The following is a 13,311-nucleotide window of genomic DNA, read 5'->3' as shown; positions in this document are numbered from 1 at the left end:
TTAGAATGATTAAATAAGGAGTAGTTTGAAAGTTAAATTATTAAAGTAAATAAATTAAACTTTAATGACCAAAATAAGAGTGAAAATATAATTCCGTTAAATTTTTAAAAGAAATGTATGAAAACGAAATAAAAAGTAAATATTAGGTATGGTTTTTGAAATAAATGAAAATTTACGTACTAAAATAAAACAAAACTAATAATTTAGGTACTAAATGTGTAGTTTACCCTTTTTGGTAAAATAATCACATATTTTTATTTAATAATTCTATTTTAATTAATAAATTCCATGTAAAGAAATAAATTGAGCGAAAAGTTTAAACCCAATATCCCAAAATAAATTGAGCAATTTGAAGCGAGAACTCCCCCTTGCGAAAGAATCATATGCTTGCTTATTGAACTAGATAAAAGAAAAACAAATTAATATTTTCTTGAAACATATATTTAAACTGATTATAAAAAATCAGAAAAGTAGAAACTATGTTTTTAGAGAGGGAATAAATTTAAACCCAATATTTGTTTTTGTGTGGGAGAAGTATTTAACTACTAAACTAGTTAATTTTTATTAAAATTCTATCAAAAATTAATATTAAAATTAAATTATATCACTGCCTCAAAAATAAAGATTATCTTATTGCTGCTTTCTCCACGATGTTTCTTGATCCATTGACTGCATTTGTGCTTTTAAGCCAAACATATAAATAAAAAAATAACAAATGCTATTTATGTATATAGTTATAACGATACATGGGATACGCTATATCATTTGCATTCGTTTTTTATGAGGATGGAAGTGAAGAAAACAATAATTAATTGGAAATCTGTACATATAATAGATAATATACTTCTATTTTTGGTTCCCGAGATATAAAATTATCTTTGAAAATAAAATTTTAGAATATAATATTATCTGGCACATTATTAAAAATATTATATTATTTGATATGATTTATTTGACAAAAATAAAAAATTACATTATTTGGTTAGGAGAATATAAGATTATTTAAAAGAAAATTTTATTGAATTGTAGTTGTATATATTTTCTTTTTAATGTGCTAAAATACATTATTAAATTAAAAAAGTTTACTTGAAAATTCATAAAACTAATTTTATCACACTATCTAAATATTGTAAAAAAGTTATATTCATCGTATTATTAATATAATTAGTATATTAACCACTATTATATATATATATATACCTTTCATTACTCTTCAAAATATTTTTTATGAATTACCAAATACCAAATGTTTAATATGTTTAGATTTTTTAATTTTTTATTATTTATCAAAATTTTGAAATAAATTATAATAAATAATAAAACAAATTTAAAAGTAATAACAATGACCTATTAAAATATATTTAAAGATAAGAAACATATTATAAATCAAAGAATAAAATTAATTATATTAACTATTAATTCATTCACTTTCAAAAATATTCAATCATGCATATAGCCTTAGAAACATCATAAATATAATAATAATAATAATAATAATAATAATAAATGCATTAATTATTAAAGCACTATTTAAATGTGTAATATGATTTAAATATTAAGTTAATATTAAATAAAAGCATTTACTAAATTAATACAATAAATTACTAGTTACATAATTTTTCATATGAACAAAATCTCTTATCTTAAGAGCAATATGATCTGCCCTTGTTTTTATTTAAGCCTCTTGCAATTTTTATATATCTTTGTTGGCCGACTACGATATCTGCTTTGGTGATTGTTGTTGCCCGTCAATATTCTTTGTTTCCTTTATTTTTTATATTGTATTTTTTTCTTTACTTTTCTAATTTTTAATTACTATATTTTTATGATACACTTTTCTCTATATTTACGGTAGATTTTCATCTACTTTTTGACACATTTTCAATCTTTTTTATTGGTCACTTGATTATTCTCATCGATTAATTTTTTCGAGATTAGATTTGATGTTGTTTCGACTGATCAAGATGACACTTATTTGTCATACTGTTAATCTGTCCTGCTTTAGACCCTCGAATTTGATTTGAATATGATATTTGCATTCGAAGATAGTTTTCTCACGATACTCGATTCTGATTTGCAATTGCAAGTGGTCTTTCATTAACTTGATCCCTTGTTGTGGTTAATTTGTCAAAACAGTAAGATCTATTCACATCTATATTTTATTCGAATTTTTAGATAGGTTTTTAAATTTTTATTATATGATCATTGTATGATCTTAAGTGATTAGTTAAGTGGTTAGTTTCTTGTGTAAATGATTATAGAAAATATCCTAAATATGTTTAGTTTTTTGTCTATAATTATAATCCTTTGTTGTAATTTTATTTTTTCAATAAAATTAACAACTTTTATTTACATAAAAACAACAACAATATGATCTAAAATTAATGTACATTATTTAAGATATTAGGAATGACTTTACATCATTTGAGGGAAATACCATTGTTAGAAAAAAATATTACTTTTGGGAAGAATTATTTCAAATTGAATATGAAAAATGTAACTTTGAAGAAAAAAAATACTACACTTGATAAGAATTTTTTTTTGTTCTCCCGGTTCCAAGGTTTCGCCTTGACTAATCCGAATCGACCTTTGTCACACACCTGGATTTGGTGGGTAAGTCTCTCAGTAGGGATTTTCTGCATACACAAGGACTCAAACTTGGGACATTGCTTAAGCGATATCTAACATTATGTTTTGATTACTCGCCGTTAAAATTAAATAGAAATGTTAATGTGATAATTTTTTATATTACTCACTGTCAACATAACAGTTAATTTTTTAACATCAAATGATCAAAATAAAACTAAAACATATCATTAAGTATGATTTTAAAAAACAATATATGAGTGAATAAATAAGTTATTAAATACGTAGTTTACCCAAAAATACTACTTTCAACTCTTTGATTGGTTTCTCAATTTCTACGGATCCTTGATTAAAATATCCGTATGAAGTATCTCCATATCATCTAAAGCCTTTTTTTTTTCTAACGCCATTTTTTGATAACTAAAGAAATAAATGATCTCCTAAACTATGTTACTCAAGTTCCAGTCTTCTTCTTCAAGCAGTATATTATGGGTGAGTATTTGATCGAGTCGAGTTGAATCGAATAAATTTTTTTGAGTTATTCAAATCGACGAATCGTATTTTAAAACTCAAACTTAACTTGAAAAATTTTCGCATGAAGTCGAGTTTAAGAATTTGAGTTGAGTTATTCGAGTCGAGTTATTCAAGTTTCTATATTAATTTTATTATAATTATTTATAGTATTATGGTAAGGATTGATTCCAAAATTTTGACTTTCTCAATGGGTTATGATCCACTTACATTGTGTAAAACTCTTAATTTTACACATTTTTAGGATCGTTAGATTGAGGGAAATCAAATACTGAGATTAACTCATTGTTTTTGTTATCCGGTAAATATCTTCTCATTTTCTACTGCTAGTCTCAACATTTGATTTCCCTCAATTCAATGGTCCTAAAAAGGTGTAAAAAGTATAATTTGAGGATTGAGAGAAATCAAAGGCTAAGATTAACTCCTTATTTTTTTAGTTAATATCTTCTCATTCTCTATTGTTAATCTCAACCTTTAATTTTTCTCTCCTAAAAAGAATAATTTGATGTTGCCCCTATATATATATATATTTCATATTCTTTTCACATTATAATATTATTTAATATATCAAATACAATCTAAATATATATATATATATATATATATATATATATATTACATTTTAAAGAAAGTATTTTGAGGGTCAAATATTAATGGGAGTATATAAAAGAGTCAAATAATTGATGGGAAGAAAGAATTGTAAACAATTACAGTAAAAAAATCAAATTGAGTAAAATAAAAAGTTAAGAGACTAAATAAAAAAGAGAATTCGTTTTTAGTAAAGAATAATAATTGAAGTTATATAGGTATTCTATAGTGCTATATGAGCACGTGGCTCAAATTTTATAAAAACATACTTAAAATAAAGGATGAATTAAATAAATAAGGAAATTATGAAAAATTCAAGGATTAAAATAAAAAAATATTATTTTAAAAATAGAAAACTTATTATCAAAAAGAGGAATTAAAAGTACATATGTATTCTACTATGGTTTAGGAGTATGCGGTTTAAAATTGGTAAAAAAAATGAATTTAAAATGAATGATGAATTGAATGAATAATGAAATCAAATACTAACTCGTAAAACTGTCAAAATACTTAGTTAAATTTTTGGATTTTCAAGTTACTCAAAATTTCTAAATTTCAAATCGACTTGAACTCGAAAACCGAATTGATAATTTGAGTTGACTCGAACAACTTAAAATAAAAAAATGATTTTTTGAGTCAAGTCAAACTTGCTCGCCCCTAGAATGTCATATAGGCCTAATGAAGGCTTTGAAATTATGTAGCATCATCCATCTGCAAGCAGGGACAGAACAAAGATTTTAATTCAGGGAGGTAAAGTATAATTAACAATAGAAAATAGAGGTAAAATCAAAATAAATCAAAATTTAATCAGGGAGGTAAAGTATAATTAACAATAGAAAATAGGGGCAAAATCAAAATAAATCAAAATTTAAAGGTCTAACTTAATAATTATCCCTATTTTTTTAATAGTAAAGAAAATGGGTGCTACATAGCCCCGTCACATGTCTCCAAGTCGAGCCAACTCAAATAACACAACAAGATGTCATTTCATTCGACTGATCACTCGCACCATCCGCATTCAGTTTAAACCACCCAGTGGTGGAGGTATGCATCAAGCTTCAGACCTCGCCTGTTGTCCTACAATAGTTCCAAGTTCCTTTCCTGTTGCGTTGGCTCTGCATGTTTCAACAACTAATCTTCAGCTACGCTCAAGTATCATTTCCCTTTCGACATTTTTAGATCAAAGATTTGCTTGTTCCGCTGCATCCATAACTTTAGTGACGAATCCAAAAATTTAAAAATAGATGTCCAAAATTTTAATATTATTTTCTTAAAAATAACGGGTATGTAAAATTTTATTATTTTTATAAATTAATAGAGATGCACTTAGTCCCTATTAAAGCTGAGTGTATCCGCCCTGCATAAGCTCCAAATGATGGACTCAAATAATATGTCTCATGTTTCCCGATTAATAGTTAATAAGGAGAAAAAAAGTGCATGAAAATTTTAAAAAAAGAATGTCAATATCGTTGTTAGTTTTTGGATAATAGCTGATCAAATAAAAAAATTATATAAAAATAAATAATAATTTAATAACTAATGATATAATTTTTTTGTTACTCTACTGATTTTAAGGTCGTGCTTTGATTATTCTGGACCAACCTACTTAGTACACTTAATTTTTATGAGTGATTTTCTAGGAGAGATTTTTTACATATACAAAAATTCAAACTCGAGACATTACTTAAGTGATATAAAATTTTTTATCACTTGAATCAATCCTATTGGTGATATAATTTACTTTTTTATTTATTTAAAATTTAAAATATTCGCATGATTAATGTTTAACAATGATGATCAAAATAAAAAAATATATAACAATATTATAATATTGTTTGAAAAATAATTTAATGATTAAAATAAAAATATATATATAGTCTAGTGGGTAATGGTGCATAGTTTACTTAAAATAAATAAATAAATAAAAATCGCAATCATTTGATATGTTTTCAGAACTACCCATTATATAACAGCTAGCTGATTCATCAGGAGCGTGGCAATGGCTTCTTGGTTGGTGAAAAGTCAACCGCAGCTATCTCTTTCTCCATTTCCCCTTCTTTCTCATTCCCTTTTCCCCTCATCTTCCAACTTACCTACTAAAACCTAACATTTTCATTTGAGTTTCGTTTTGTGTTTTGTCAACTCGGAAATGATTTGCAGAGTGAGATTCGGCGGATGCATATTGGCCCTCTGCCTCTGCCTTGCTGCGGCTGCTTCTCCTATTACCCATCCTTCTGAAGGTTTGTCATTCTCACTTACAGTTCTGATTGACGCTGATCATGAGAATACAATTTGAGCCCAAATAGCAATAATGATAGAAATGACTCATGATTTCGCTTTTGACTTTTGCTAATCTTGAATCCGTTGGCGCCGCCTGGAATTTCGTTGTTTGCTATTTATTAAGATTTCCCAATTGCAGTTAGTGCATTACGAGCAGTGAAGAAGCAATTGGTTGATCCAATGAACAATCTCAGAAATTGGAGCAGAGGGGATCCTTGCACAGCCAACTGGACTGGAATTCTATGTTCTAATGATCTTGGGGATGATGGATATTTGCATGTTCTGGAACTGTACGTTTACTCTTGCATTCTCCACACCTAAGGGTGTAAATGAACCAAGCTTGAATGAACAAAGCTATGTTTGTGTTCGATTATTTATTTTTGAATGTGTTTGTGTTCGTATTCGGTTCGTGTTAGTTTAAATTTTCAGCATCATGTTCTTGTTCGTTTATTTCTTTCTTTAGGTGTTTGTGTTCATTTATTTAGCGTTTTGCGAACATGTTTGTTTAATGTATGTGAACGTGTTCTTTTAATGGTCATTTACAGCCCTATCGACACCTAATTATGGTTGAGTTGCTTCTTGACTTTTCGATCATTTTTCTTTTGATTATCAAAAAAGTTGGTGCTCATTGTTGATGCTAACTGCTTTCTGTAATTGATGCAGTCAGGTACTGAATATGAATCTCTCAGGAACTTTAGCGCCTGAACTTGGCCAACTTTCTCGTCTCAGAATACTGTGAGTTGGGTTATGAATTTGAAAATGCACCATAAACATTCCTGACATATAATTTCCAGTGGAGCTAACATCTTTTCTCTTTTATTTGTGGAAGAGATTTCATGTGGAATGAATTGACTGGCACTATACCAAAGGAGATAGGACATATCTCTCCCTTAAGACTCCTGTAAGTTGGATCTTTCTTATTCTTTCTTCTTCAATAAAGAAATTGAACAAAACAATAAATTTCTTTATTGAAGGTGGATCAGAGGGGATACTTTACAGAAAAAGTTCATCTTTTTCTTAATCATATTATTTATATCAATCTAAGCCTTAAATTTATGGCGTGGAGATTAAAATATCTACATGAGAAGCTCTTGAGATTGGCGGTGACATGGTTGTTATGCAAAAATTTGAAGAAAAATGTGATATTTTGCTAGTTTTTAACTTTGTGTGTGGCATTCTGTATGCAGGCTCTTGAATGGAAACAAATTATTTGGTTCTTTGCCAGATGAACTTGGCTACCTTTCAAAGCTGAATAGACTTCAACTAGATCAGAACAACATTTCTGGTCCAATACCAAAAACGTTTGTCAACATGAGCTGTGTGAGACATCTGTAAGTGGACCTACATGCTAAATGCCATTTCAACTTTACATGGAGATGACCACTTAAATGAATTTCAGCTTAAAAAGGAGAACTATTTACTAGTTGTTTGTAATGTGCAGCCACCTCAACAACAACTCCTTTAGTGGCCAAATTCCACCGGAGTTATCTCAGATACCCACTTTGCTTCACTTGTAAGTTCATTTAAAACATGCTCTTATTATGCATATTTCTTTTCTTTTGTATTGCTATCCATATTTTACTTGGTTTTTATTCTGGTAGTCATTGGTGATATAAAAGTTTTATTGTTTGCAGGCTTTTGGATAACAATAACTTATCTGGATACCTTCCTCCTGAATTCTCAAACTTGCCAGAACTGCGCATACTGTATTTTTCTTCCCTTCAAGCATCTTTCCCATTATGTGATTTAGTTATTTGACATTATCTTGCAGCTTTAACTTTCTTTTCTGTTGATGATCTGCCCTTTTTCTTATCAAGCTAAGCGTTTGTCACTAAAATCTTACGTAACCAACTTTAATAAGGCCTACATGTCATTTTTCTTATTTATCTATTAATTATTTTGGCATTAACTGTTTTCAACATTTCTGCAGTCAGCTTGATAACAATGACTTCAGTGGATCTGTTATTCCAGCTTCATACGGAAACTTTTCGAGATTAGTGAAATTGTGAGTGTCGGTAAAACATTTATTTAGTCTTAGAGTTTATTTAGCGAGTTAAAGAAAACGTTTAAGCTTACAAAGTTAGTGATTTGTTGTATCCCTTATGAATTAAAAGAATCATAAAAGAACATGGACTTGCCCTTGAGATAGAATAAATCATTTCAATTATAACATATACCTAATTTTCTCCTCAACGTTTAAGTCGGGAATTTGTATTTAATATCATGAACTAAACTGTACACACAATATGTTTTTGCACAAATCTACGGAAGACTACTGATGCTATTTATTTCACTTGGTGTCTTTCAGAAGCCTTAGGAATTGCGGCTTGTGGGGAGCTGTTCCTGATCTTAGCAGGATACAAAACCTTTCCTATCTGTATGTCTGGGTTACTCTTTTAATTATTGTGTGATATTTAATATTTTCCTTCTTGGGATGCATTTATTTTATGCAATGCGGAAAATTTCTGTCTTATTTCAGCCAACAAACTTAACATATATTCTTGTATGTGCATTCATGTGGCAGGGATCTTAGCCAGAATCATCTTACTGGACCCATACCAACAAATAAGCTTTCAGATCACATGACAACCATGTAAGTGGAGTGCTAATTTAAACTCATCTAGTGTCTTGTTTGAGTAACTTAATAAACTTGTATTTTTAACTGCTCCAATCTGGATATGCCAATTGCCTAAATATTTAACTAAATGATAAGTTAATCTTTTGAAATTTGTACTATTACCTTCTTTTGATTATTTAATAAATTGAAATCTAGAAAAATTCCCAGTAAGAGATGACTTCTTTATTGCAGTGATCTTTCAGATAACCAGCTAAACGGAACAATCCCTGCAAGTTTCTCAGACCTTCCTTCACTTCAGACTCTGTGAGAACCTATATGCATATAAAACTGTTCTATATTTCCTGTTGTCAAATGATGCTCAATATATTTACATTTTGCAGAGTCTAGAATCTAAATGATGGTTTATTGCAGATGTCTCGAGAATAATTTTATGACAGGTCCCATTCTTACCGACATTTGGCAGAACATGACTTTCAGTACTAGTGCTAGACTTAAGCTGTAAGATCTGAAAGTAGTGAACTCACTTTTTATTGAACATAATGTGTCTTTAATTTTCGTGCACATTGCAAAGCACTGCTCTCATGAAATAGAATGCATTGGTAATAGTTTCCCTTTGTCTGCATGTCTAAAATGAAGAGATCTTAGAAACAATTCCTTCTCAAGCATTCAAGGACATCTAAATCCTCCGGTGAATGTTACCTTGAGGTAAATTTCTTATTTCGTTGTTTCATCCATTAGCCTTGTTCAACATGTGGTTTAATGTTCCCATGTGGATACCTCCAACTACTGGTCATTTTTCGTCATGCATTCTTTTTTCTTTTAGTTTTATTATCAAAATCCTTACAATTTTAGCAGTTTTTCTTTAGGCTTGAAGGCAATCCTGTCTGCAAAAATGAAAACTTATTGAATGTAGACTTGTTCTGTGGATCTGAATCTGGAGAGAATGAGATGCTTACAAACTTAAATAACACAACAGCGAATTGCCCAATTCAAGCATGCCCAAGAGACAATTACTATGAATATGTCCCAGCATCTCCTCTGCCATGTTTCTGTGCAGCACCTCTCAGAATTGGATATCGTCTGAAGAGCCCTAGTTTTTCTTATTTTCCTCCTTACATCCAGCCTTTTGAGGCGTACATGACTCGTTCTTTGAACTTAAGCCAATATCAACTGTCAATTGATACATATTCGTGGGAGAATGGACGTCTGAGGATGTACTTGAAGCTTTTTCCTAGCATGAATAACAACAACTCTAGTACTTTTAATGTTAGCGAAGTTCAGAGAATCAGATGGAGATATATGTCATGGACTTTTCCCGGTAGCAACTTGTTTGGACCCTATGAGTTGCTCAATTTTACTCTACTTGGACCTTATGCGGATAGTACGTACTTCATCTTGCAATTCTTATGGAATAATGTTTTCTTATTTATATTGACATGGCTGAAATAGTAATTTGGAAGCTGATTTTCATTACTACCATGAGGATTATTAAATAAATACCGCCTAAATTTATATATTCTTATTCTTGAACTTTTAGGACAGAACTTCTAGTTATATAGAAATTAAATTAGCATAAATATTGGTAGAATCTCCATCTTTATAAACAAGAAAACCAATCTGGGCCAAATCAAGCTGCCTTGTCATGTAGATGATACACATTTGAGAAAAGCAAGACCGTGTTTTTTTCTACAGTGAGTTACAATGTAAGGTGGATGCAAATCGTTTTATTCTAAGAATAAAATAGCAAGCCATTTGATAGTTTAATTATCTACTTAATATTTCTTTATTCTTCATTTTATTATTAATAATGCACTGATTGTTTTGTTATTTGCTCAGTTAAGTTTGAGGAGAACACTAAGGGTGTTAGAAAGGGCGTTTTGGTAGCCATTGTGGTTGGGGGTGCTGCCTGTGCAGTTGCAGTGTCTGCTATAGTAGCAATTCTAATAACAAGAAAAGCTGGACAACGTCAAGCAATGACAAGAAAACGTTTGTGTAAGCTCGTTAATATAACTATTTGATTTCTTTTTCCCAATAGCATGATCTCCAACTATCACCAGAAGAGGAGTCTAGTCTATGTATCTTATTGTGCTTTGCAGCTTCAAAGGTTTCTATGAAGCTTGATGGGGTGAGAGACTTCACATTTAAAGAAATGGCACTGGCTACTGACAACTTTAACAACTCAAGTCAAGTTGGACAAGGAGGATATGGAAAAGTGTACAAAGGCACTTTAACTGACAAAACAGTTGTTGCCATAAAACGTGCAGAAGAAGGATCTTTGCAGGGACAAAGAGAATTTCTTACAGAGATAAAGCTTTTGTCAAGGCTGCATCACCGAAACCTAGTTTCATTGGTTGGATATTGTGATGAAGAAGGGGAACAGGTACATTTTTGTGGTCATTATCATTATGTACCTGTATTAAGTCAATTACATGAGTGGGTTGGGCTGTGCATGTGCATTTCTTTGTGTTCTTAAGGTGTGGATTTTAAAACTCTAAGAAGTATATTAGTTAGTTTTAGCTACACAAGGTGATACGCGATCTTGTTCTGCTGGAAACGCTTCATAAGGTGAGAATCAATTAAATGTAAAATTCATATCCTTGTGTTGTTGGTCCATTTGCAGATGTTGGTATATGAGTTCATGCCCAATGGCACCTTGAGGGACTGGCTTTCCGGTACGTAATTTTTCAGTATTCATTGTCTTTAAAGTTTTATTATGTAACAAATCTTATCATCATCCTTTAAATCCTAAAGTGTTTAGATGGGCTATAAGTTCAGCGTTAATCATGTACTGTCACCATTTGAAGCCAGTAATTGGCTACTTAGCTTGTAATACTATATATGTTGATGTTGACACTCAATATGTTTTTAAAATGTCTTCTCAGCTCATAAAATTAATCTAAAACATGATATTGCAGCTAAATCCAAAGAAAGCCCAAATTTTGGAATGAGATTACGTATTGCACTAGGCTCGGCCAAAGGAATTCTTTATCTCCATACTGAGGCAAATCCTCCCGTATTCCACCGAGATATCAAAGCTAGCAACATTCTTCTCGACTCCAAGCTCAATTCAAAAGTTGCCGATTTCGGTCTCTCACGGTTAGCTCCAGCCGTCGAAGACGAGGGAACTGTTCCAGATCATGTTTCCACTGTTGTGAGGGGAACACCGGTGAGTTTGAATCCATTGTAAGATCTAGCCATGACTAGAAAGCATCCTATTGCTCTTTATGCTTTACTTTATATTCGGAGTCTTGGACTCATTGTGTAGTATGAAACTAATCTAAAATCTGTCAGATTAATCAGGTATCAAAAAGTCATTCAAATATATGGTCCGATAAATGTATAAGCGTAACTTATTTATTTTTATTCTGGGAGAGTTTTTAGCATTTCAGTTGCAGTATTGATTGAGCATTTGATCCCCTTTTAGCCATAAACTTTGTAGATGTTAGTCACTATATAGCATACTATTTATTGCTCTCTTGTGTGCAGGGGTACCTTGATCCTGAGTACTTTTTGACCCATAAATTGACAAACAAAAGTGATGTTTATAGCCTTGGAGTTGTTTTCCTGGAGATGTTGACTGGAAAGCGACCGATATCGCATGGCAAAAACATTGTCCGTGAGGTACTTTATGTTCCTAGCAAAATCCTGAATGAAAGCTGCAAGTACATTTTTTTCTGCTACTTTTTTCAAATTTGGTGAATGCTGATGTTGTTCTGGATCAAAAAGCTATACTTATTATTTTTGAATATCTTGTGTTAAGGTGAATACGGCGCATCAGTCCGGCACGATGTTCTCGATAATAGATGGTAGAATGGGTTGTTATCCATCCGAATGCGTTGAGAGATTTGCAGGGCTAGCTATGCGTTGTTGCCAAGACAAGACTGATAATCGTCCGTCAATGTCGGATGTGGTGAGGGAACTAGAATTCATACTGAAAATGATGCCAGATAATGAATCAGTTTCATCAGATTCCGCTTCATCGTCTTCTAATTCAGGCAAGTTGTTACAGTCATCTTCAGCTTCAGCGTCTTATGTTTCGTCATCGAATGTTTTGGGTAGTGATCTTAGCAGTGGCGTTGTTCCGTCTATCACACCTCGCTGAGCGGTAACAGGCAGGCAAGACATACATACACACACATACATATACAGATACCATGATCATCATATAGCAGTGTTCCTTCATATTGTTGCCTACCGTTTGTTTGATTTTGGTACGAGCGAGCGTATGAGATTAGAGGGCATGAATGAAAATTGTTGTGCAACTATTAACACCTAGTGTAAAGTATCAAAACCATGTTCATAAACAGGGATTGGTTTAAACTGTGATCGACTATCGAAATAACAACCGTTACGTAAAAGTATCGTCCGATTATTTCATAACCAAAATACTCACAATGATCTTAACCAGGGATTGGTTTAAACTGTGATCGATTATCGAAATAACAACAGTTATGTAAAAGTACCATCCGATTATTTCATAACCACAATACTCACGATGATCATAATAACACCTATTGTTGCAGCAAAAGCAACCGCTACATAAATCTCAGTTCATAGCATTAGCTTTACCATTCTAAAGCTTTTCCAAATTATTTCTTGATTGAAGAGAATAATTCAAACCAAATCAGAAAGAAATAACAGAATTGAATTTCATTTGAACCAAAATGATCCAAATCCAATCCACAGAACATCAAGAAAATTCGATAATATAATATAAACCCTAAATGGAAATAGTAGTAAATATTGCG

The 13,311-nt window shown here is 31.0% G+C and overlaps 1 protein-coding gene across 1 annotated transcript; it reads left to right on the top strand.

The window, feature by feature from the left end:
- The first annotated feature begins 5,714 nt into the window (after positions 1–5,714).
- LOC120152618 (probable LRR receptor-like serine/threonine-protein kinase At1g06840) lies at positions 5,715–12,867 on the top strand. Its single transcript, XM_039164813.1, has 20 exons — positions 5,715–5,945; positions 6,125–6,275; positions 6,649–6,720; positions 6,815–6,886; positions 7,173–7,316; positions 7,427–7,498; positions 7,620–7,691; positions 7,916–7,990; positions 8,294–8,362; positions 8,510–8,578; positions 8,795–8,866; positions 8,975–9,061; positions 9,200–9,268; positions 9,430–9,944; positions 10,400–10,555; positions 10,660–10,943; positions 11,184–11,235; positions 11,479–11,729; positions 12,050–12,184; positions 12,324–12,867. The coding sequence occupies exons 1-20, from the start codon at positions 5,855–5,857 to the stop codon at positions 12,663–12,665; spliced, it is 2,850 nt and encodes a 949-aa protein (XP_039020744.1). The 5' UTR covers positions 5,715–5,854; the 3' UTR covers positions 12,666–12,867.
- The last annotated feature ends 444 nt before the right edge of the window (positions 12,868–13,311 follow it).

This window comes from Hibiscus syriacus, unplaced genomic scaffold, assembly GCF_006381635.1.
Source record: "Hibiscus syriacus cultivar Baekdansim isolate YM2019G1 unplaced genomic scaffold, ASM638163v2 tig00111095_pilon, whole genome shotgun sequence".
Lineage (NCBI taxonomy): Eukaryota > Viridiplantae > Streptophyta > Magnoliopsida > Malvales > Malvaceae > Hibiscus > Hibiscus syriacus.
This window is presented reverse-complemented; position numbering and strand designations above follow the sequence as displayed.

What these genes read in the sequence shown, in the direction of transcription:
- LOC120152618 (XM_039164813.1), top strand. Translation starts at nt 5,855, where the DNA reads ATGATTTGCAGAGTGAGATTCGGCGGATGCATATTGGCCCTCTGCCTC. An exon ending in TATTACCCATCCTTCTGAAG is followed by an intron (nt 5,946 to 6,124) that starts GTTTGTCATTCT and finishes TCCCAATTGCAG; the next exon opens with TTAGTGCATTACGAGCAGTG. An exon ending in TTGCCAGAACTGCGCATACT is followed by an intron (nt 7,692 to 7,915) that starts GTATTTTTCTTC and finishes ACATTTCTGCAG; the next exon opens with TCAGCTTGATAACAATGACT.